The 27,034-nt window shown below is 40.3% G+C and overlaps 1 protein-coding gene across 10 annotated transcripts in view; it reads right to left on the bottom strand.

Moving 5' to 3' along the window:
• Positions 1-942: 942 nt before the first annotated feature.
• The window catches only part of LOC131693645 (uncharacterized), a 57,233-nt gene continuing 31,141 nt past the window's right edge, over positions 943-27,034 (bottom strand). For all 10 annotated transcript variants that reach the window (XM_058981645.1, XM_058981641.1, XM_058981639.1 and 7 more), the window contains 4 exons: positions 17,191-17,906; positions 2,297-2,495; positions 1,925-2,083; positions 943-1,816 (listed from right to left, as the gene is read on the bottom strand). In XM_058981645.1, coding sequence (XP_058837628.1) covers positions 1,631-1,816; positions 1,925-2,083; positions 2,297-2,495; positions 17,191-17,657 — 1,011 coding nt within the window. In that variant the 5' untranslated portion in view covers positions 17,658-17,906 and the 3' untranslated portion in view covers positions 943-1,630. The remainder of the gene's footprint in view (positions 1,817-1,924; positions 2,084-2,296; positions 2,496-17,190; positions 17,907-27,034) is intronic.

Raw genomic sequence — 27,034 nt, 5'->3', positions numbered from 1 at the left:
CATTAATTTCACCGTTACACGTTACAGTAATAGATAGTTACACGTTTCATCTTTATTAGCTAACAGTGTTGTGGGAGAGGTTCTGCGAGTTTAGAGTAGTTTGAATCAGGTAACATAACCTGAACAAGAACCCATATAAGAACTCTAATGTCTCCTACTCAAAATAGGACCCACCGATTTCCCAGAAAATTTCTTACGTGGGGGTCACAGTTGGTGACATCACGAGTCAGAAAAATACGTGAACCAGACCCAAGTTACTACCACATTTGTCGGGCTTTACAGGCCACCGCGAAGCTCTCGGTGCTACGACCTTGCAAACTTAGGAAAACTCCTGGAAGAGAAGCGTGTTTGGTTTCGTCCGGGATTGACGCATTGAATATAAGACACCAGGATATTTTATTAGCAGCATCAACTGTGTCAACCTGTTGGAAGTAACATTAATCAATTGGTTGATCATCTATTACTACCTAATCACTTAAAACCGACAGTACGGCCGTCAATAAACTTCTCCTTCCAGGTTGTAGTATTGCTCTCATCCCCCGCGTCTTCGATTCCGTTACACAAGACATCAGAAATGAAACTTTTCAGAATAATTAACAATGGCCATGGTGACGCATACGATTTTTTTTCGATTCACAGTGCTGCCAGATTTAGCACTATTTCATCAAAGTACATTGCCACTTAGACAGTGTACCTTTCCAGGTACAGGGTAGTGTAAAACGTGTCCTCGAAAAATCATCAGAGCATTCCGTATTAACATATTTGTATTTGCTTTAATTAATTACGTACGACTTTTGGTACTGAGTAGTATTATAGATTTATTGCTTACCCCTCGCCTAAAAGACCCACCCAGTGGAGTTAACATATTGAAACAAAATATTGAAACCACAAATAAGGTGTGTTCTCATTTTACAAGTCAACAGTTTTTTATCGATCATAAAATTTATTAAAATTTTAATTACTCGACTCTAATGCTAATACAACTGTATTACCGCTGTGACGTACGCGGTACAGCAGCACGAAACTATAATTAGGTATGTCTTCCTATCACGAACTGTCTTCGCGTTTTCACCTCGAGCGGAGATGCGGATACTTAAGCCCTATACCCCAATACCTGTTCAGTTCAAATATATTACAGATTGTTCGGAGCGCAAGTAGCTTAATTACACGATGTTCACACTTGTGTGCTGCTTTTAGCTATGAATATGTAATCGGATAGGGATGCTAAATAATATCGATCAACTCTTCTTTGTCAATTAAATACATATTCAGATTGTGAGCATTTTGTTTCTCGCATCGGCGGTTTCTATCCTAGAAGGCTTAGCCTAAGTCTTATCTAGATGTAACATTGAGCTATATTAAACTCTCTGTCTCAGCGCAATTGCTATGATTTTTTTTAAATCCTTGTTCTTGCTGAATACCCATCTGACATGAGGAAATATTCACTCGATGCAGGTTTTGGCCCTAGTTCCTGGGTTGATGGTTTGGCATCACTTGGATTAAGCAACTACATACTATGGGTTTGGATGCTGATCACTGATCTATCATGAACTAGTACAGAATCGATTGCTAAGCTTTCGGATGTGTACTTGTAACTTGTGCGATATTCAGTTTTTAATTCATATTATTATTATATTACTATTTTATCATACGACGGTGGCGGTGATTCATCCGGTTCTTTCGTATTTTCCGGCAGCAATATGGCAATGTGGTATGGCGGTGGTGGTGCCATTACGGAGAGAGAAGTTTGCTGTGCTACACCCACACTGCCGTTTAATAATGGCGAGGGATTGCTATTCACTAGGTCCGGATTATTCTGCAACATTAAGCATGATGAAAAAAGTTAAGTTCTTAACTCAGTTATTGTACATATTATAATTTTGTATTGATATTGTGGCGTAACATATTATAATTTTACACGCACCTGTAGGGAATTCTGCTCCCCAATGGAGATCGTCTCCGATATCACATTGTTTCCCGGTATTTGTAGGTCCCTTGGGCGTCGACAGAGCGATACGGTGCATGCTGCTAGGAAAAAAGTCGCAGAAAACGCACAAAATATAAGCACTTCCAAACCAGTGCCCTAAAAAGAGAAACAATATAATATCATATCTGTCTATACCTGAGACGAAACATGCGGATGCGAAAACACTAAGCCAAATGCAGTCAGGGTACATTGTCTATTGTTAAGCGAAATGAAAGGCTATGTGAGAAAAAAGATACAACGAACATAAAAAAGGAAAACAAAATATCTATCCGCAGTCTCGTCCCGAGTCTATACCATAATTCAGCTCACTTGATGGTCGAAATAGAACTTTGCTCCCGCCACGAAGACAGCAGCCAGTGCAAGCGACGCCCACATGCCACATTTGAGATGTGCTGGTAGTAATTGAGCATCTTGGCCTACGTGCGATACCTGCCGGCTGAGTGTTCCAATTCCGTGCGTTCCAGCATTATGATCGATTTCGATTGCATTCGGCTGCGAGGATGCATTACTGTAAAAAACGAATTTAGATGTTATTTTTTACATTTACAATTTTGTTTGTTTTGTTAATTACTTTCACCACCAGACCCCTTGGTCCAATGGTGGTTGCTTGAATTAATTACATTTCAAAATATTTAATATTTTCGCTTTTATCGAATTCCTCGTCCGGTTGAAATCAAAGGCCATCGCTACACTGTTGGAAATTCGCTGGAGTCCGTTAACAATGCTCTGGCAACCAGAGTTACACGAAGTCATGCCTAAAAACAGAAAATCTGAGTGCGCCGTTTTGGGTGTACCCACCCACTCTGAAAACATTCGTGTGTACACAACTTGAACTTATCGCACACTGTTTTGGGTGCTACTACAACTTGCACCCATTTTCATGCTGTGTGCAAAGTTTATGGCGTGTTCTTCAGCGTACCGTACGACTTGAAACATTGCATACACGAATGGGTTCGTTGCGTGTATGTAAGGTTTGTCATGGCGTGTCCCACTGTTCGTAACACTCAGATGTTATTGTCAGGGTGCTGCTCGTTTGTAAAGCGAGTACCTACTGACTCAAACAGACACGCGGTACCTCTATTTATAATCTGATGGTATTTTATTGAGTCGCTAGGTGCTCCCTATTGACGCCTCTGACCTGAACAGATTGACTCATATATGGGAGTTTTCACGTTTTCCGAGATTCATTCATTTCTACTTGTTTTCAATTTTTCTTAACTTTATCAGTTTGTTTACATCGTGTTTGCTTTTTTGCTCTGGAGAAAGTTCCATTTTATCTGTGTTTTACTTACCGTTTTTCGGCGAAAAAGTTTCCAGTTGCTTGACGGACGTTCTGTTTTGTTTCGTGTACTGCTCACCAGTGAAATCCTTGTGCTAAAGTGCTTTATTTCGCCGTGTGAAAACTTTGTGAGTCTACGGTGAAATTGTGAGGCTGCAACCTGTGTGAAATTCCCCACAAAAAAACTTACGCGCTCACTTCGCGAGTAGTGGAAAGTGGAAAGAAAATTGCATGTTGCGGCCATTGCGAATCGATTTTCCACCGAACCTGTATTCCCGGTATGCAGCGATCCGCACTAGACATGTTGTCTAGTTTCAACAACAACCTATACTGGCTCTGTGACGATTGTGCTCGCTGTTTCAACGAGTGGGTGCAGCAATCCGTTTCCGCTACTCCCATTGTGGACACAAAAAAATTATGTGTGGCTGTAGATAATATGAACACGTTCGTCTCAAATCTCTCGAGCCGTATTGAAAATCATTTTCCAGCCGATTGTGGCTCTGTAACTCAAAGAGGGCTGTTTGTCAAGCGACATCCGGATGATCTGCCCACTCCGAAACGATGTCGAATAATGCTAAAATTCGCGTCACTGCAGCCGCTGTCTGTGGTACTAGAGCCATTCAGCGGGAAATCAGAACAGTTGCGGATGAGCGGGAGCAGTTTTGGGTCTATTTGAGCCGTCTTGACTCGAGCCATACAGTTGAGGAAATCGTTGCCATGACCCAAGAATGCCTTGGAATAAGCGATGCACCCAAAGCAATTTTGTTGGTCAAGAAGGACACCAATCTCACGAAACTCAACTTTGTTTCTTTCCGAGTTGAGCTTCCGAGCGAACTAAAGGACACTGCACTCAAAGCGTCTACTTGGCCGACTGGAGTACTCGTTCGGGAATTTAATTTCGACCAGCCAAAGCAGGATAGATTTCGCTAATGGGATACCGAGATGCACCGCAGCTTGTATTATGGAAGCCCACGATCCCCCCGCCACAGTCCAGCTACTGCAGCCAACGTTCACCAGTCGTCTCGGTCCTGTGTGCGGGAGTGGAGAAAAGGCTTCCAAACTTCCCCTGCGGCAAGTACCTATCCTTTCTGAATAATTCAAGCGCTGAAATGTTCCCCGATTCCAGTTCTTCTTTAATTGCACCGTATCAGCACCAGATGCCGTTCTTCCTGCCTGCGAACCGCAGCTGTTTACGAGAGACACCTAGTCCAGCTGCATTGCATACATCCCACGTAATGTCGTCTCTTCGGTCACTGGGACGCACACTTGCCGCCAGCCGTGAGGACGCTCTTAGTCCCCTCACCACAGTCGAGCCTTTCCTGCCAGCGACCTGCAGCCGTCCCGGTCCTGTGGTGGAGATAGGACGAGGGGTCTTCCGCAAACCTACCTCAGGCAAGTACAATGCATCTGTGAGCTCTTCCTTGCCTCAAAGCTCTTCGATTTCCAGCATTGGTCAACGACGGGCTAAGCTGCTGCTATATTACCAAAATGTTGGTGGTATTAATTCAATCGTTGAGCAATACCGTCTTGCAGTCTGCGATAAGAGTTTTGACATCATTGTCTTCGTCGAAACATGGTTGAACGATGACATGCTTTCCAGTCAGGTGTTCGGTACTGAATACGAGGTGTTTCGCTGTGACTAGCAACAGCCGAGAATCCACCGGAGGCGACGTATTAGTAGTGGTTAAAACCAGCTTGAAGGCAAGAATCGTTGAGAACACTTCTTGGGTTTGTCTAGAGCAGGTTTGGACACTTATCGAGCTTGGCGACCGTAAGTTGTACTTGTGTACTTTGTATGTTCCACCCGACCGCGCTCGTGATACCGAATACGTTGAAGCACACTGCAGCTCAGTTTTTACTATCCTCGAAGATGCTAACGCTGTTGATGAGATCATGGTACTAGGAGATTTTAATCTTCCTGCCATTTCATGAAAATCTTCCCCTAATGGATTTCTTTATCCGGATTCGGACCATTCCGTTCTCCACCCATGTGCAGTGAGGCTACTTGACAGCTGAGTAAAGCCATGTCAAGTGATCCTCGAATTTTTCGCAAAATCACCGATTTTCATGAGATATGTTTTATTGTATAGGGATTATGGTAAATAGCTTTTGGTATAAATATTTCGTTAAAACTCTTTTTTTCCTTTGAGATATTAACCCTTAAACTTTATTGCATGATAAAATTGTAAAATTTATATCTCAAAACCTACTGAAGATAATTGAATGAATTTTTGTACACTTATGGAATGATATTTACACTATCTCATAAAAATAATTTTATAGTATAGTTATGTGAATAACGGTACTTTGCATCTACTTAAAAATGTTAATTGTATTTTTTCTTGCGTTCTTCACGCTAAAAAATTTCAAAAGGTATTTCAAATTACGCGTCAATCTCTCACCTTCAATAATCTGTATTGATAATTTTTCATTTTTGTTTCTATCGAGAGTTATGGATGATTTTGTAACGGTGCGTACCATCAACGCACCGCCCACTTTGATGCAGCCAGGAGGAACTTACACATTGGCAACGCCGCATGTCCCAACGTCCTACTGCGCATCGCGTAGGAAACGTGCATCGCATGAGTAAATGAAACCACATCTCTAGATTGGTGCAAAAGAACAAACTTTTATATACAGATTATCAAAGGTTAAGGTTTTCTGGATATTTTGAGATACTTTTAGATTTTTTTGACCGAGGTGCACAACAAAAACAATTTTGTTTAATGAATACTTTTTTATTATAATTTAACGTTTCTAGGAATTAAACTGTATCGCAAAGAACCGAAACATAACTCATATAATACGCTTATGTTATTGCCATCTTCGAAGACACTTTTGTTATGGCATTTTCGTTTTTGACAGTGTACACCAGTATTGTCGGGGCTATACTCATTCAAACTTCAGTCTATCTCTTTTTTTCACTATACCGGTGTATACCAGGTTAAAAACGAAAACGTTATTAGTCGATGTTTCATCCAAATTCATTACTAGTCTACAACATTATGCAGCAAAATGGAACATTTTATGAAAACAGCATTTTACTTCGCTTGTTTATGTCCACTGAGTGATCTTACTTATAAACAACGAAGTGTCTTGCGAAAAAAAAATTACTTTGAATCTGTTTTCAATCGCATTGGCGTGTTTTCTTTATCGCTATTGCTTCTGTCAATTCTGTTAATTAGTGGTTCTCCAAGTTCTAGTAAGATATTATTTACTTCATCAAAATTTCAGTAAATCATCAACGATTTTTAATTCAAAATCTTCATTACTTTTTCAACGAAATACAGTACTCGGTTGGTCGAACCATATTTATAACATAAAAACAAACGAATGCTTTTTGAGCAAATATACTGTGCTAACACCTAGACAGAACCAACTGACGATAAAAAGTGGTAAAATATGTCAATTTGCAAAAAAAGTCATATAGGGTGATGAGCCTATTTTGGCACCATTAGGGAGAGGGTCGCACTATTTTTTGAACAACTTTAAAAGAAGCCATATTATCTATAACCTTTCTCAGAATAAAGTATCAGTGTACTGTTTCTTAAACATCTATATAATGCTTATTTAGCAGAATTGCCTCAATTTTCAGCATAAATAAAAATAAATGTTCGATTCTGTGCATCTATTCCCACCTCAACGATCCAAATATCGCCTCATGGGTGTGCCAATTTCCACCTCATCGAAAAACAATCTAGTTGAAACGCAATGCCTCATATTCCATTTGCGTCGATTCTAACTAGGTATCCAGATCATGGACGCCAACGTGTGATTTGTAAAACGAATCATTCTGCTTTTTTCAGCCGATCAAAACAAACGTAAACATCACGCACATCAATGAAACTCATCAGCTGTTAGTAGAAGAGCGCCCAGAATTGCGCACGCAGAAAAAAACTATTCGAAGGTTAGCAACTGGAACGACAAGTTTCACAACACATTGCTTTCTCCCGATCCGAATTTTATGTGCAGATGAAAATAAAATATCTGCAATCAACAATTAGTTGAATAACTTGAAATAATTGATTACTTATACCAGAAATTGCATTACATTATATTTACAAGTTCATGTTTTGGTTTGGCCGCACTGGTGATTCTTTTCTGTATGATGGATGCAAAAAGTTGGTTTTGATTGTGGTAGTGTATCAGCAAAACATGTCAATAATAGGAATCCCCGTATTTAATTTTATCCTATTATAACACTAGGCCTATTCTAGTGTTTGACGAGTGATTTTAAAGTGAAATTATCGTAAAAAGGTTCTCCAGCTAAAATAAAGGTATGTATCAGTGCAATGTTTAGTATATTTGTTCCGGAATAACGAGATATGAGGCGATAAATGCTGGCTCGTAAGTGTTTATTTTGCTAAGCGCCGATGCATCCAGTTTCGGTTCACTACGTGAGTGAGGCGGATTAGTAGATATTTTAATAAGGTGATTTTGTTTTAATTAAAAGTTGGATTTAGAGGATAGTTCTAGATACATATGTGCACAACAAATAAAGAATATAACTTGAGCTTATTTTTTCTCACCTGTTTTAGCCAAATCGATAGTGTCATTATCTCATATGCTTGGTTCGAAACCAAGGGGTACGAAATAGGGTCACAATAGGCTCTACTGCCATAATAGGCACATCACCCTACATGCAGATTCAAACATGCCCATTGCTCAAGTTTGCACAGCAACTGCCAACATGAGAGTTTGAATGACAGAAAATTAAATAATTCCTGAAAAATATAACACTAAAAACCATGCAAATTACTCGGAATATGTTCACCTTTAAACATCCGCACAGAAAAGCTTATCTTTTTGCTCTAATATCGAAGATGGCAATTTTGGACATAAGGTATGCTCTGCCAAAGCGATACGCAGTAGGACGTTGCTACATGCGGCGTTGCCAATATGTAAGTTCTCGCGGGCTGCATCAAAGTGGGTCGTGCGTTGAAGGTACGCACCGTTACAAAATCATCCATAACTCTCGATAGAAACAAAAATGAAAAATTAATAATACAGATTATTGAAGGTGAGAGATCGACGCGTAATTTGACATACCTTTTGAAATTTTTTAGCGTGAAGAACACAAGAAAAAATACAATTAAAATTTTTAAGTAGATGAAAAGTACCGTTATTCACATAATTATATTGCAAAATTATTTTCATGAGATAGTGTAAATATCATTTCATAAGTGTACAAAAATTCATTCAATTATCTTCAGTAGGTTTTGAGATATAAAATTTACAATTTTATCATGCAATAAAGTTTAAGGGTTAATATCTCAAAGGAAAAAAGGAGTTTTAACGAAATATTTATACCAAAAACTATTTACCATAATCCCTATACAATAAAACATATCTCATGAAAATCGGTGATTTTGCGAAAAATTTGAGGATCACTTGACATGGCTTTACTCAGCTATAGCTCAGCCACGTTACTACAAATCAATCCTATTGCCAATGAGAATAGCCGCCATCTCGATCTTTGTTTTGTCAGTGATCAGGTTTCTGCCACATCAATAGTGACGGCTCCCTCTCCCCTAGTAAAACCAGTGACACATCATCCTCCACTGATCGCCACGATTGATAGCTCTGTGGTGCATGACTTCGATATATTACCGCTTTCTGTCTCCTACAATTTCCGTAAAGCTGATCATCGCAGTATCGCAGACCTTCTTTCCACCATCGATTGGGAAAATATTCTGGACCCCGAAAATGTAGAAACCGCAGTTCAAACCATTTCAAACGTTCTGGTGTATGCTATTGACAGGCACGTTCCAAAGAAAGTTCACCATCGACAAACCGGCCTTTCATGGAAAACGAGTACACTGCGACGGCTGAAGTTTATAAAGAGAGCTGCCCTGCGGAGGTTTACCAAGTATCGCACAATATCACTCAGAGACTATTACGTCAGTCTCAACCATACATACAAATGAGCCAGCCAACACTATTTCTATCGATATCAGCAAAATATTCAGCGTAAACGTTTCTGGAAATATGTGAACGAGCAGCGCAAGGAATCAGGCCTGCCGTCGTCTATGACTTTCAATGGGAATACAGCTACCACATCTTGAGACATATGTGCACTTTTTTTGGAAAAATTCGCGAATGTATTCACAGATGAGGCACTAACTATTGATCAAATCGAACTCGCCGCTAGCAGAGCTCCACTTGTAGGCCAAGCTTTGGGTGCTATCGATGTCGATGAAACGATGATTACCAGAGCTTCATCTCGGCTTAAGTCATCTTTCAATCCGGGTCTCGACGGGTTCCTCTCCGTTATCCTGAAAAGGCACATTGAAGCTTTGATTACTCCGCTTCTTCATATTTTTCGAGCATCTATTGCTAGAGGAGTTTTCCCGTCTTGCTGGAAATACGCGAACATGTTCCCTGTCCACAAGAAGGGTAATAAGCGAGACGTCAATAACTACCGTGGAATAACTTCATTGAGTGCAGTTTCAAAGTTGTTCGAGCTGGTGATTATGGAACCTCTTCAGGCTCATTGTAAGCAGTACCTAAGTGACGATCAACACGGCTTCACGTCCGGGCGGTCAACAGCGTCGAACCTGCTGTGTTTAACATCCTACATAACAGAGAGTATGGAACATCGTGCTCAAACCGAGGTTGTTTACACCGACTTATCTGCCGCTTTCGATAAGATAAATCACGATATCGCAATCGCAAAAATGGAGAGATTTGGAATAAATGGTAGTGTTTTGCAGTTGTTTCGATCCTACCTCACAGACCGAGAGATAGCGGTTATCATAGGAGATTGTCAGGCCCCCACCTTTATTTCTACGTCAGGAATACCTCAAGGAAGCCACTTGGGACCGTTGATGTTTCTGCTATACTTCAATGATGTACATCTAGGTTTGAAGACTCCACGACTGTCCTTCGCAGATGACCTCAAGATATTCCGCCTAATTCGGTCAATTGAAGATTGCAGATTTCTCCAACAGTAGCTTGATGTCTGTGCTGATTGGTGTAACACGAACCGCATGTGCGTGAGCCCGAAGAAGTGTTCGGTAATATCGTTTTCACGGAAAAAAGATTCGATTCATTTTAACTACCGTCTACTAGAAACAGACATTGAACGCGTCAGTCACGTTAAAGATCTGGGAGTGATTCTGGATCCTCAACTTACGTTTAAACAGCACGTCTCCTATGCAGTTGGTAAAGCATCTCGAGCACTGGGATGCATCTTCAGAATAGCCAAAAATTTTACGGATATCTATTGTCTCAGATCGCTCTACTGTTCTTTATCGCGATCAATTCTAGAATATTGCTCTGAAGTTTGGAGTCCAAACTACAATAATGGCATTGAGAGAATAGAGTCCGTTCAGCGTCGCTTTTTACGTTTCGCGCTTCGTAGATTGCCGTGGAGAGATCTTTCCCGACTACCTCGCTATGAAAGCCGGTGTCAGCTAATTCAACTAGAGCCCCTACATGTTCGAAGGAATACTGCAAGAGCCTTGTTCATCGCTGACACTCTGCAAGGTCGTATAGATGCCCCAGCTATTCTGGAACAAATCAACATAAACGTCGCTCCTCGAACACTACGCAACAACATTATGCTCAGATTACCATTCCGACGCACTAACTATAGTATGTATGGAGCCATCACTGGTCTGCAACGAATTTTTAAACAGGCAGCTACGGCATTTGATTTCAACGTTTCTCGACAAAATCTGCGTATACGTTTTTCCAGACTATTTAATCAATTAGCTAACAACACTTGACCGTTTTATTTGTTTTTAATTATTGTATGACCATTGTTTTTGTGTACTTGATTGTTAGAAATTAGTATTTAAGTCGACATCATTGGGGCTTTGATATGCCTGTTGATGTATTGAACAAATAAACAAATAGAGTACTATTGAAATACATAAACAATATAGCAATAAAACATGATTGCAGCTGATTCCGAATCATTTGATGGTAAAAAGGCGGAAACCCATCCATGAATAAAAGTTATAACTGTTAAAAATAGTGACACAAAAACCTGACATCGATAGATTTTTAGAATGACACGCAGTCCCAGATAGTGCACTAGGACATTTTCAATTTCAAAACCAGGACAATTCAGACCTTTTTCCTCGACTTTCCAGGTTACCCAGACAGCCACTTAAAAATTAGGAATGCAGAACGTATGGTCACCCTAAGTTATAGTCTCAATTATTACTCCAGTAGATTTCAACGCAGATCACAGGCATGTTTGAATCCTGGGTACAGTAATATTTTACGGGAATTGCAACAATTGATTCGTTCCGTAATCAAACTAGTAAAATACTAGCTTTTTGTATCCTACATATGAATAGGGGAGACCAGGGCTACGTGGTGGTGTTTTCAGTTTTAATTTTTTACCGCTTCGTTTTTTTGTAGACCTTGCAAAATAGAACACGTAGCACAAAAAGTGCGGACTGTTGGCAACATTTTTAAATTTTATTAAAATATTTGATACATTTTCCTTGTTTCTAGAGACAAAAATATGTGACGCGGAAAAGCCGCCAATTTACCCCAGCCCCGAGTTTAGTTGGCGGTATATGTGGGTTAAGTTGGCGGAATGCCAGAAAATAAGCAATCAAATGGAAATTCAATTACATCAGTGGTCCGTATGAAATGTGACGATTGTCTTTTCAATAAATCTGTACACTATTCGACACTTTCCATTATACTTCAGTCTCAATAACCCGGCACTTTTACTTCGATGCGTACTCCATATTCAAAAGCAAATTTTCGAAATTGTTCAGGTGATTGGCCGAAATAAATATTTCCTTCTTTGACGAGAAACATAAGAAAAAGATTCTCCTACTTTGGAGTGAATTTCAGAAATGAAAACTACAAGGGACAGCCTTAAGGAGTTGTACGAATGGCAGACGTAGGACTGCAATACGTGAAATATTTAATTTCTTATTACATTTGGATTAATAATTAATCAAACATATTTCTTTCTACAGTTCACTTCATGAATCAAACCATCTTGCTCATCAGGTCATTTTATTTACAATGGGCGATTGAATCCGATTAAAGAAAGCAGAGAGAAAACTGCGATGGAAAACCGAACTAATATCTGGAACTGCTTTAAAATTTTAAAAGGTTTTCTTTTGTGAGCGGTAAACAACCAGACCGATGCTTAAAAATCATGTTTTAGGCAATACAGTCACAGTTCTTGTATAGGACAAGCTTTATAGTTTTATTTTGCCCCTATTGTAATTTTTTCTAAAGTACACATAAATGTAGCGAATGCAGTGGTCTTAATCATATACCGAAGCAAAACATATACAAGAATCGAAAATAGTTTTATGGATGGACTTAGATGTATTTTTGCAGCGATTTTTTAACTAACAGTACCTCCATTCATAAATAGGCTTTGTAGTACCTATGTATTGGTAGAAGCAAAGTGGTTTAGGTTGAGTGGAAATGAAGCTCGTGGAATCAATAAATTGATGAAACGTAAATAATAAACCTTCGTTGCACTTTCTTCTATCCATTCGCGTGAATTTGCTGCTAAGAAAGTTTTCGTCTCCTTAGCCTGTCATGGAGATAACAACACAAAGAAAAAACGAAAGCTTTCGCTTCGCGCAACGAAAGCTCAGATTTCTATCATACACGCAACACTTGAATATACCTACACATTCGCCTCAAACAATAAACCCAAGCGAACGGTGTACCGTGCTTGAATCAAAAAGCTGTGCCATTACATCGTATCCGTACACGAATGGATGATACGCACCAAGCAAAATGAGTTAACGCGGGTGATGATGGGTGGAGCGAAAGAGACAAATAGTATCACGATGCTAGCCTCTGCTACACTGGCTGTGGGAGCATGCAGCGCAGTGCTCTGCTCTGCCTGCCGTCCAAGAGGCAACTGAGCTTGCCCAACCAAATCTGCTCTTTAAATAGTCGATGATGACGTCATTCATAGAAGCGTTGCGCATTAGGTACATAAATCTGTCGTGAACAGACTAGGGAAGCGCAACCTTCTGTGTGCAAATGCGTGGTGTTTTGACTATGTTGAAAATTATTTAAAATTTTAATGCCATGATAACAAAAATCTTTGGGTTTATTTATTGGAATCTATTATTAGATGTATTTTTGAGCGATATGCGCAAAAAAATTGAAAATTTACCGTAAGATGGCTGAATTATAAGCGTATAAAATTGGACCACTTTGAGTTACATACCATTTTTGTTGAATTTGCAAAGCGCACCCCCATATCGAAAACAAAGACGTAGTCCTACGTCAAAAAAAAAATTGATGACGATTTTTGCACAGTAAAAAATACTCAACTTGACTTGTCCTGGTTCTATTAAATAAGCCTAAAATACTTGTTTTCGTTGGGTTTTATTTACTCTGGTCCAGTTTGCAGTAAAAGTCGACCGCAACAATAACGGCAACGCAAACTCACTCTCAGATTCCATCTGACGCTTCTCAAAAGGCACGTTTGCGACACGGCCTCTTAACAATTTTCTATCATCTTTTGCCTGTGGCATTTTTCCATTTGCTGGAAATCAGCAAACATGTTTCCAGTGCATAAGCAGGGGAATGAGCCAGACATCAATAATTATCGCGGAATGACTTCATTAAATGCTGTCTCAAACTGGGTACGACGCTGGCATTAAAAAAGAAACAATTCGAATGAATGGGGGAAAAACAAAAAAAACCATTGATTCCTATACTAAATTTTAATCATATTTTCACAAAAATGGCAGCCGCCTGAAAAGACCATAAATATGGTTTTAATGACCAATGGTCGGTCGCACCTTGGTATGTCTTCGAACAAAATTCGGAAAACCAAAAATATTGCTTAATCTGACTGAAAATCCCATTTTAGGGTATTTTTGGGGTGCTGTACTGCACCTTCCGGTCACGAAAAAGCGATGGATTACAGGAACCGGCTTTTGCTTTCACTTTTATCCAGGAGCGCCAGGATATGAGTGCTCGGCTGTATGCGACCGACACGCTGATGGACTTCTTCGTTCCGGGGTGAAGCCGGCGGTGATCTCAAACCATCGAATGTGGTTGCTTCACTACTTTCGGCATGGTTGCCGTGAACGAAATTGAGTTCTACAAGATGACGACACAAATGAACTCATGTTGAATGAAGTTCATGTTTGATAATTCTGGGTGGTTTGTTTACTTTGTCAGTTGCGTGAATGCGATTGCAACTAGTGCTCATTAAAGAGACTACACTGCAAATAATCCGCGCATTAGATTCAAGTGTTTAACACTTAATTTTGCCGCAACTGTCTTGACACTTAGAATTCATGTGTCAGACACTTAATAACGCACTTCTTTGAAAACACGTTAGATCCAATAAACGGCACACTTAAGTTTAAAATGCATGACGTATTCAAATTAAGTGTGCGACAAATAAATATTGCATGAAATTCATATCGAATTTAAGTTGGCATCAACTTGAATATTAAATCATTTCCTATAAAAGCCATGTGCAAAAATATTAATTTTTAAATGGGAGAACATTTGTATATCAATGACAATAAAGATTCTTTGGTTTGATTAAGTATTTTTTTATTTGAATGTAAAAATATATTATAATGATATACATTCTGTAAAATAAGATAATAAAATATTATTCTTACATATACGAATTAAACAAATTCATCATTACCGCGTCTCTTTTTGCATCCGATATAAATCATACAGCTGCAAAAAAACAAGGAACATTGATTACATTATCTGTACACACTTAATATATCTAATTATGCAAATAAATATTTTCAAGCATTAACTTACCATCCATAAAACCTTCCAAATTTGCCATGCATTGAATTAGATATTTCTGCATGTTTTTACACTAAATGTCACCGAAATTGTCAAAAGCATGGTTTACATGGGCGAAACATTTACTATTTAATAAGCTTACACTTACTATTTAAATGCGATAATATACGCCCTTGCCATCAGGTGACACACTTCTCGACAAACATATGATTACGGCCTAAAAGCCAACTGTCAAAATCCACTTTGAATGGAAATTCCAGACAAACCGTTACTAGTCGAACACAGTTCACAACAGTTTATGAAAGAGAAAACTTTTCTCTTTCGTTTATTATCAACATCTGTGATTGGCGTGTAACGGTTTGTCCGGAATTTCCATTCAAAGTGGATTTTGACAGTTGGCTTTTAGGCCGTAATCATATGTTTGTCGAGACTTATATTTTAAGTGTTATTTTATTGAAGAGCAAAAGGAAAATACTTGAGTTTTCAGTGTGGTTTGAAAGTCAAATCTTATGAGTCGAATCTATTCGAAAAAAAGTGTGCATTATTCACTGTTATGGGCAAAACATTTATGATCTAGTACGCTGACTTTTAAATTTTAATTGCGATGACACTTAATGTAGCCGCAATTGTCAAAAACTTGGATGTCATGGTCAAAACATTTATGGTTTAATACGTTGACACTTAAAATTTAAAAGTGATTACAGTCGATCGTGTCATCGAGTGGCACACTTAAGTTTTAAGTGTAATTTCCTTTAAGGGCAAAAGGAAAGTTCTTGATTTCTCAGTGTGGCTCGAAACTTAAAACTTATGTGTCAAATCTCTTTGAAAAAAAGTGTAGATTATTTGCAGTGTAGAATAACAAAGAGACGCCATCTTAATTCAGTGAAAACAATTCAATTAGTCATCAAGTTACGCGTCACATGCAACTCTGCAAATGTGCAAACCTCACAAAATTTGTTTTGTGTATCATTTGATATTCGTTACCCTCAGGCTGAATTTCGTCCTCCCATCAAATCAAGCCATTGTCTCTAAACACGAGGGTATTGTAATAAATTTGGTTTGAATATATCACTTTTATTTTTAAATTATTTAGTAATTTTAATGAATTGGATAACAATACTTCCTTAAAAACAATGCCACATAATGCTAAACATTTACGATTGACAACTCTCTTGTTCGTTTGGAATGACATTGACAGTTAAATTGGAATTCCAAACGAAACTTGGCGTCTCTTCGTTATTCTAGTCTCTTTAGTGCTCATCTGTTACATTCGAACTCACGTAACTGCCATGTAAACAAACCACGGAGAATTGTCAAGGGATGTTCATCCGTCTCAGTTTGTGGGGTTATGTCGGTTGGTGTAAGACCTAATAATTAGGTTCTTTACTGGCACAGTTAACCTCACTTATCTTGACAGTTCGCTTGTACTGTTTACATGGAATTAGAAAAATTTGTGGACGACTAGATTCGCTCGAAGAAAATCGTAAAGTATTTTTCTAAGTCCATGTAAACAGTACAAGCGAACTGTCACAAATGAACACTCTGTTCATTTGTGACGTTAGCGTAAAGTATTGAATAGAACTGTCATTTTTTTTCTGTACACATAGCCTAGTTGCATTCATTGAAAATTCACCGGTTGACCATCACCACAGATCGAGAGATAATTGTAATTGAGATGATTGTCAGACTAGGTCAGGAATAGCCCAGGGACCATTGATGTTTCTGCTTTACTTTAATAACGTATACTTAGTGCTGAAGACTCCTCTTCTGTGCTTCGCAGGCGATCTCAAAATATTCATCCGTTCAATTGAGGATTGCAAAGGTCTCCAACAATAGCTTGAAACCTTCGCTGATTGTGGTGTAGTAAAAATTCGATTGACATTCTGCCTGTCACCAGCTAAAATAACCGGGGGAGGGCTTATTCCTTCAACTATCCTGGGGTTTTACTTGGCTGATATGGTCACCCTATAAAGCATTACCTAATGACATTGTTTCAATCAACCACGGTCTCTAGGTGTAAATAATGTTGAAAGATTATTGCAAATAAGATCTGATCGCGCTATAAAACTAAATAGTAATTCTGTAAAACTAAATAATTCTGCATAGGAACTTATTTTGATTTCGTTATTCATAGATAGGTCAGGTTAAATTTCACTTTACTATAGAAATATTATGAGGAGCGCAGTACCTATAAATATGATTTACTCCGACTGGCACATGGTAGTTGTTTGCCTGCTGCTGATGCTGCGATTGTTGCAGCAGATGGTGATTTTGAGATGGCTGCTGCGAATGAAGCGTCGATGCTGGAAGTATGCTATTATTCTGATTATAGTGCCCACTGCTATGCAACTGAGCCTGATGATGCTGAATGTGCGACTGATTATTGCTAGACTGCTGCTGTGGGTGATAATGTTGATGGTTACTGGTGCTGTTCTGTGACTGCGGTTGTTGTTGCAACTGATGCGGCTGGTGCCGATATGGATGTGGTCTGGTACAGTCGACCGTTTGAAACCTATGAATTGGGGTAACCATTGATTTCCTGGGTATTCGCCGGGGATACCCAAATCCAAGCCCGCCACCACTAGAAAGAGACGCTGCCACCCGTGCTCTACCGAAACCACAAGCTTGCGAGCGCTTATCGATCCAAAAATGCATCTCCTCGGCGTACTACTGGAGGACTGGTTTGGGTCCTGGGCAAAACTCTAAATTTCACACCGATACGTATCCTAGCTCTGCACTAAGCGTCCATTGCTCACGAATGAAGTAGATATCCGTATTTTTACTAGGCAGCACTGGCCCACATCTTCGTTGTCAGTGTGGATGCCCAAGTTTATCGTTGGTCAATATCTAACATTCACCAACATAAGAATAATGTTTCATCTCTGGTGTGCAACTCGTGGATCGCTGCGAAAAAAATAGATAAAAGGTTATAAACTGATATGTTGAATTTATTGCTGTTATGAAATGTTTATCAGTTGAATGTAATATTGAATGTAACCGAAAACCTCGCAATGTAAATAATTCATAACATTCTTAACCAGTAACAATATATAGGTGACTATCTGTTATACCACAAAGAAGTTAACTTGTAGCAATTACTCGCATTGTGTAAAACTTAATTATGAAATGATCGCAATCTTCGTCGTCAGTAGCACTGATGACTTTGTAGTTTTTTGTACTGCCCCCTAAACATAGGGTAATTTGGGGTGAGATGCCGCACATTTATAAAAATCAATGCTGCATCAAAGTAAAACAATAAAATACTCAATAAAATCATTTTGATCAATTACGACAAGTATCTAAAATACACTGAAATGGTTTTTGTAATGAAAAAAAAAATCATCGAATTTCCACGAACATTTCAAAAAAAACTGTTTTAATCCACCTAGTGGTGCAATTGCGCCTTTCCCATTTATCTAAACTATGATTCATAAGCTGGTTTTGTTCAATAGAATTGTGAAAATGTCTATTATATTCTTATTTCACTTAGCTCGCATCACACGACTGCCACGAAAGTAGACGCAGACTCACTTTAAACAAAAAAGTTTTGGGGAGTGGGGGCTAGTTTGCGGTGTTTTCAGTGTACATTTTTTACCGCTTTGACGTAGATAGATCTTGCAAAATAGAACATGCGGCTGTAGCCAACATCCCTGAATTTTACCACAGTGTTTGTTGCATTGTCTTTGTTTTTCAAGACAAAAATGCGTGAAGCGGAAATCCCGCCAATTTATCCCGGCCCCGGGGTAAGTTGGCGGTTTGTATGAATACGCCAGAAATTGAAGATTCAAATTATATCAAAGGTTCGTGCTGAATGTCTTTTCAATTGTATATTAACCAACAATTGCCAATATATTTCAGACTCAATACCCCGGCATTTTACTATGACGCGTATTCCATATTCAAAAGCATATTTTCGAAATTCTTCAGACGATTGGCCGAAGTAAATATTCCCTGCATTAACGTGATACACAAAGTTTTACTTTGGAGTGAATTCCAAAAATAAAAATATTTGATGACTATATTTGCACTGTACATAGTAGCGCCAACTTGCCCCGCGTGTGTTACTTCAACCGCATATTTTAAAAAAAAAAACTATTTAAAAATAACTTTAATTCATGGATAGATTTAATATCTATACGGATACTGAAAGCTCTTTTTACGCACTATCGAAAAATAAAATCAATTGGGAAATAGATTTAAAATCACCCTAAATAACAAAGTGTTTAAAATTTGAAACACTTACTTGGTTTGCTCGAAAACACAATATCGCCCACAACTTTTACAAAACAAATTTTTTTTAACAAAATCACATTGGATAATGGGTTTCACATAACTTGAGGTACGTGAGAGGCAGCGCTGAAACAAAGACAACGGGATTCCGCCAACTTACCCCAACCACCAACTAGCCCCGGGCACCCCTAATATTTAATTAACTTAATCAATATGAGTTCAATGTTATCATCTTCATGTGATTATATTGGTGGAATGGGTTTGAATGCGGAGCTGGTGGTGGTTTAGTAGAGTGGGAGTGGAGGATGTGTCAGAAATCCTTCATCTTATTTCGGTATACGGGGTGGATGAAGGAAATGCGGATGTGAGGGTGGTCCAAAGGGAGAGGAGTGATGAAGGAGCGAGGAATTCAATGGAAGCGAAAATATTGTCTATTTTGAAATGTAATTAATTTAAGCAACCACAATTGGGGCCAAGGGTGAAGGTAATAAACATAAATATAATAATATAATATAATAAACATAAATATAAATATAAATATAAAATGTGACGAGAAGGGAAACATTGCCAGAGACTACACAAAGCAACCTAAGTGCTTTTCTGCACAAAGGAGGACGGAAGGACCACATGACGGGGGGATTCTTATGCCCAGATTATAAAAAGACGAAGCCAAATGACCCAGGCCAATCTCAAACATTGAGACATTACACAGCAACTATTGTGGCAGTCAACAACAGAAACGAAGTGCAACGTTGTAAATATTGCAGAGCCGTATCGTTTTCATCCCGATAACGGTAACCGGGTAGAGGATACCCGATCAGAAAGGAATAGCACCATTATAACTCATACTGATACTTTGTTGCGAAAAATTTCCTATCAAATATTGTTATAAGGTAGAAATCGTTAGGTGTTAAAATAACAAAAATTCTAACAAAAAATTCTCTTTAGATATCACATTTATAACAAATGTTGATAGCAATATAACACAATCGTAACAACTTGAGATAACATATTTTTTTTTATTCATTTCGTTTATTTGATAGGCACAAATGCGTTAGCTTGGCGGTGCCAAATTCTTTTGTTTTTACATTTTGGATATCTTTAAACTAGGAGGTTACAATGTTGAAATATTTTTTTTTACAAAAGAAAAGAAAGTTTACAGCTATCTTAAGACTAGAAATAAGATTCAATATACAAGAGAGGGCCAGAAGATTTTTTTATGAAAAATTTTAAAGCAAGGGATTCAGTTTGATATACAAGAGGGGGAGTAATAGTATTTTACGAAATATTAATAAGCAGCAGTTGTATCAAGGACAGGGGAGAGAAGGCGTATGGTGACAGGGAAAGAAGAGCAAAACTTGCAGCTTTCGCTCGAACGGGGGGAGGTAGATCAGCGAAACAAATTTGCGCCTCAGTCTAGTATGTCGTCGAGTACCGGATTGGCGGATGGTATTCTTCGGACCCGCGGGGAATCCTTCAAAAGTCCTCGAGTCGCTCTCGCTTCAGTTTCCTTCTATGCAGGCGTAGTGGTAAGGGCGACGGCGGTTACATAGTGGTACTCTGGAGCTGATCGGTTCCACAAGGCAGGAGGAAACTCTAAAAACGAGAAATAAAAAGAGAGGGGTTAAATTGGGATATTTATCGTTTTTATGAAAGTATAAATAAGGGACATATAGGGGAAATCACGAGTTGCCAGCATATCTCGGACTGGTACATTGGGTGGTCTACCTCGGGCCTGAAGGGAATCCTTTAACTGAGACCTGGCGTCACAATACCCGGCGCATACCCAGACAACGTGCTCGATGTCGTGATAGCCCTCGTCACAAGCGCACAGACTACTTTCCGCAAGCCCAATACGCCGCAAATGCGCATCCATGGTGTAGTGATTGGACATAAGTCGGGACATTACACGAATAAAATCCCGACCCACATCAATCCCCCTGAACCAAGGCTTCGTTGATACCTTTGGGATAATCGAATGTAGCCATCGTCCAAGTTCCCCATTGCTCCACGAGGTTTTCCAACTGTTGAGCGTCCTCTGACGACAAATACTAAAAAATTCGTTGAAGCCTTTGCTTTGTTGGTCTTTCGTATATGTCACCATTTAATGCGCCCACCTTTGCTAATGAGTCGGCCTTTTCATTGCCCGGGATAGAGCAATGAGAGGGGACCCAAACAAAGGTAATCTGATAAGATTTTTCAGATAACGTACACAAGGACTCCTGTATCTTCCCCAGAAAATACGGGAATTGCTTTTTAGGCTTCACCGCACGAAGAGCCTCGATGGAGCTGAGGCTGTCCGAAACGATGAAGTAGTGATCTGTGGGCAGAGTGTCGATGATCCCAAGGGTGTACTGAATTGCAGCTAACTCTGCGACGTAAACTGAAGCAGGATCATTGAGCTTGAATGAAGCGGTGATAGTATTACTGAAGATACCGAAGCCAGTGGACCCATCGAGGTTTGATCCGTCAATGTAAAGCATTTTGTCGCAGTCGACTTCTCGGAATTTATTATAAAATATATTGGGGATCACTTGCGGGCGTATATGGTCTGGGATTCCACGAATCTCTTCCTTTATGGATGTGTCGAAGAATACAGTAGAATCAGAAGTATCTAGGAAACGGACACGGTTGGGATTGTACGAAGAAGGATTGATGCTCTGTGCCATGTAGTCGAAGTACGAGGACATGAAATGGGTTTGAGTATTAAGCTCGACGAGCCTCTCGAAATTTTGAATCACCAACGGGTTCAGAATGTCGCATCGGATGAGCAATCGATATGAGAGTTCCCAAAATCGATTTTTTAGTGAAAGAACGCCCGCCAGCACTTCGAGACTCATCGTATGGGTCGAGTGCATGCAACCCAAGGCAATGCGCAAGCAACGATACTGGATTCTTTCCAGTTTGATGAAGTGTATGTTCGCAGCGGAGCGGAAACAGAAACACCCGTATTCCATCACCGACAATATCGTTGTTTGGTACAACCTGATCAGGTCTCCTGGGTGAGCACCCCACCATGTTACAGTTATTGTTCGGAGAAAATTGATCCTTTGTTGGCATTTCTGTTTCAGATACCTAATGTGACATCCCCAGGTACCTTTAGAGTCGAACCAGACCCCGAGATATTTAAATGTGAAAACCTGATTGATCGTTGCACCCATTAATAGAAGCTGGAGTTGCGCCGGCTCACGCTTCCTAGAAAAAACAACCAACTCAGTTTTCTCCGTGGAGAACTCAATACCCAGCTGAAGAGCCCCAGCAGACAAATTGTCCAAGGTATCTTGTAATGGTCCTTGCAAGTCGGCAGCTTTGGGCCCTGTAACAGAGACCACCCCGTCGTCTGCAAGTTGCCTTAGCGTGCATGAATTGGTAAGACAATCGTCAATGTCATTCACGTAAAAATTGTAGAGTAGGGGACTTAGACATGAGCCCTGGAGAAGACCCATGTAGCTAAATCGCAATGTTGTTAAATCGCCATGCGAAAAGTGCATGTGCTTTTCAGACAACAGGTTTAGCAAAAAGTTATTTAAAATTGGTGAAAGACCATGCTGGTGCAGCTTCTCTGACAGAATATTGATAAAAACTGAATCAAAAGCCCCCTTAATATCCAAGAAGACTGATGCCATCTGCTCTTTGTTAGCATAGGCCATTTGGATTTCTGTAGAAAGCAACGCAAGGCAATCGTTCGTCCCTTTGCCTTTGCGAAAGCCAAATTGTGTATCTGACAGTAAGCCATTTGCTTCAACCCAATTGTCGAGGCGAAACAAGATCATTTTCTCGAACAACTTCCTAATACAGGACAGCATTGCAATCGGTCGATACGAGTTGTGGTCGGAGGCTGGATTTCCTGGTTTTTGAATGGCGATGACCTTCACTTGCCTCCAGTCATGAGGGACAATGTTACCCTCAAGAAACTTGTTAAATAAGTTCAGCAAGCGCCTTTTTGCAGTGTCAGGCAGATTCTTCAGCAAGTTGAATTTGATTCTGTCTAACCCTGGGGCGTTATTGTTGCATGATAAGAGAGCAAGTGAGAACTCCACCATCGAAAACGGTGTTTCGTCCGCGGTATCGTGAGGAGACGCGGCGCAGTACGTTTTCTGTACCGGGACAAAGTCCGGACAGATCTTTTCGGCGAAAGCGAATATCCAACGGTTTGAATATTCCACGTTCTCGTTGGTACTGTTTCGGTTACGCATACGTCGAGCCGTACCCCAAAGAGTGCTCATCGCTGTTTCTCTCGTTAACCCGTCGACGAACCGGCGCCAATAACTGCGTTTTTTGGCTTTCACTAAACTCTTCATTCGCCTTTCTAGCGTTCGCGTACTGCTGATAGCTAGCGGGTAACTCGTCTTCCCGGAAGGCCTTATATGCAGTGGACTTCTCCGCGTACAGCTCTGAGCACTCTTTATCCCACGACAGGGTGGGAGACCGTCCATGGGTATTCGCGCTGGGTACTGGTTTAGTCTGAGCTTGATTCGCACTGTCGAGAATCAAGCCAGCCAAAAACCTGTACTCTTCCTCCGGAGGAAGCTCTTGGGTGGATTCGATTTTAACGTAACTCTTCCAATCGATGTTCCGTGTGAGGTCATACGAGACATTGATTGTTTCCGATGGTCTTGAACCGTTACCAATTGAAATTACGATAGGCAAATGATCGCTACCGTGGGGATCAGGGATCACCTTCCACATGCAATCTAACTGTAGCGATGTCGAGCATAGTGATAAATCCAACGCGCTCGCGCGTGCTGGTGGTATAGGAATCCGCGTCATTTTTCCCGTGTTTAAGATGGTCATGTTGAAATTGTCGCAAAGATCTTGGATTAATGTTGATCTATTATCATCGTGAAGACAACCCCATACCGTACCGTGCGAGTTAAAGTCTCCTAGAACTAGCCGCGGTGCCGGTAAGGATTCCGTGATATTACAAAGCGTTCGGTGCCCTACCGAGGCTCTAGGAGGAATGTAGATGGAAGCAATGCAAAGGCCTTTGATTAGAATTTGACAAGCGACAATTTCAATGCCTGGTGTCGAAGGGAGGTTAATTCGGTTGAAAGAATAGCACTTTTAATCCCCAAAAGTACTCCTCCGTAAGGGTTTTCTCGATCCAGACGAATTATATTAAAGTCGTGGAAGTTGATATTTATGTCGAAAGTTAACCAAGTTTCACATAATGCGAAAACATCACATTTTAAACAGTTTAGTAAAAAATTGAAGGAATCGATTTTCGGGAGGATACTTCTGCAATTCCACTGTAAGACATCAGTGACCTCGTTTGATGACTTAGCCATCGAAGGATACGATCGCTGCAAGGAGGGGCCATTTAGTAGTCAACTGCTTCAAAAATGTTTGCACTATAGAGAGAAAATGTATCAGAATGCTTTTAAGAGGATCAGTAACATTGAAAGTTGTGAAAATTAAGTCCGTTACTGGACTGAGTGTCGGTTGGAAAAAAAGGGACACTTGGGGTTTTTGGTGTCCCTGGAAGTGGTGGATACTCCTTGTTAGAATTAATATTTCCAAGCCCTGGAGCAAATTGCTTCGGCACTAGTGCATCACTTCCGTTGGATTTATTGTTGTAGTTGACGCACTCTGAGGGGACGACACCTTGGCACCCTTACGAGGCAATTCAGGGGAGGCTAGATTTTTCCTCTTGCTGGATTCCCCTGGGTTAACCAAAGATGTTCCCTCTCGTGGGTCGTCAGATTCTTGCTCAACGTTAGCCAAACCAGCATAGGGATTTTCGGACAGGACAGATGGCGAAGCATTCTTTAGCATTTCTGCATAAGAACGCCTCGAGCGTTCCTTAAGGGAGCGCTTAATTTTATCCCCGCGCTGCTTGAACGCAGGGCATGATTTAAGAGCATGTGAAGAGCCCCCGCACCAAATACACTTTTCAGTTTCTTTGTCGCAAGAGTCATCCTCATGCTCTCCTTCGCATTTGCCGCATCGTTTCTTATTTCCACAATATGTGGCTGTGTGGCCCAACTGCTTGCAATTGCTGCAGCTCATGACCCGCGGTACAAACAGGTGAACTGGTAGGCGAACCTTGTCAAGGAGGATGTAATTGGGAAGAGAGGACCCGGCGAATGTCACCCGAAGCGAGCCTGATAGAGAGTAGGTAGTCTTACCTCCCTCGGTGTTTGCGGTATACAATTGTTTGCATTCCAAGATCTTAATCTATTCAAGTGAAGGGTCCTTAAAGCAGCCAACCCCGTGCTCCAACAGTTCTTCGCATTTCAGGCCCGGTTCGGACACTACCCCATCGATTTCTACGGCCACACAAGGCACGTACGCTTTAAATTCCCGCGTAAAGCGCTCACAGCAAGCAATCGCGTTTGCCTGGCCGAGATCATTCACTAGAACACGTATCTTGTTTGCCCGAACACGTGTTATCTGAGTTATGGCCGGGTAATTAGCAGTCAGATCTCGAGAAAGTTTTAATATATTAACCGGTTTCTCTCTGGTCCGAAAATATACCACCCATGGCCCAGAGGAACCTTCTGGGTACTGCTTTATACGGGGAGCAATGCGAGTGTAGGGGGATCAGGGATTTCTATGATTACATCAGATGTTATTTCGCCCTCGGCCATTTAAGCACGAGGGCAGAGCGTTATATAAACGGGAATGTGTCTTATTATTTGATTACAAGGTAGAGTAAAAGTAGGGAAAAGGAAAGAAAGCAAACGAGGAAAAAAAATCAAGCAAAACTTATCTGCAAACAACATCGATTGTTCCGCACCAGCGAAAACAATGTACTGGATTTACTGCCGGCACCAGCAGAACGGCAGCTAACGAACGAACAAAGGATGACCTTCACTCACTGAAATTTACACACCGAACACCACTGTGAAATATAACGATCCGTTCTGTTCAAAGGTTGGGAGACGTATGATAACATAATTAACTCTAGAAAGAAAATGTTATATGAGGAGCTTTTAACGCTTGGGCCGTGGAGTGGGGTAGCAGATTGACTAATGCAAGAGGTTACAGGTTGGAAGCTCTGAAGGTTCCGCTAGCACATTCCATAAAGATGGTCTGGAATCCATCATCGACGTAATATTCTGCAGTGCGTCGCTGATGGATAACATGAATTGGCGAGTTAGTGAGCAGTACACACATAGCGGCTACCAGGCGAAAAAAAATTTGAGTTCCGGCTTATATGGGAATTTCATATGTGACCGGACGATTTAGTCTATATTTCCGGACCCATATAAGCGATCCGTACGAAATTTTATAGACATCTGTTAGGATATTATAGCTATCATTTGGGACTAAGTTTGTGAAAATCGGCCCAACCATTTCCGGGAAACTGATGTGAGTTCGTAAATTTTTAAAGATGGCCGCTTTTCCCGGGCACTTCCGGAACCGTCTATGGTGGTCAATGTAGTGAACGAAAGTTTGGTTGGCCGCCGGTGACCTAGAACAGCAAATTGAAGTTGTTTGAGAGACATTTTAGCGAAATTTTTACCTTTTTTGCTTTCATCGGAGTATCGGTTTGAATCCAAATTTGCTATGTGATCGCACGCCACAACCTATTACTCCGGAACCGGAAGTCGGATCGGGATGAAATTAAATAGCCATTTACGGGGACGCAATACTTTTCATTTGAGGCCAAGTTTAGTCGAATCGGTTTAGCCATCTCCGAGAAACCGATGTGACTGTTATTCTGAATTTAGATTCTTCCGCCGGGGCTTCCGGAACCGATGATGGTGGCCAATGTGACCAAATAGACTTTGAATGGATGTTAGTAACCTAATACTACAAATCGAAGCAGTTGTGGTCATATTTTCGAAAAAATTTCA

The sequence above is a fragment of the Topomyia yanbarensis genome, chromosome 3 (assembly GCF_030247195.1).
Source record: "Topomyia yanbarensis strain Yona2022 chromosome 3, ASM3024719v1, whole genome shotgun sequence".
NCBI lineage: Eukaryota > Metazoa > Arthropoda > Insecta > Diptera > Culicidae > Topomyia > Topomyia yanbarensis.
This window is presented reverse-complemented; position numbering and strand designations above follow the sequence as displayed.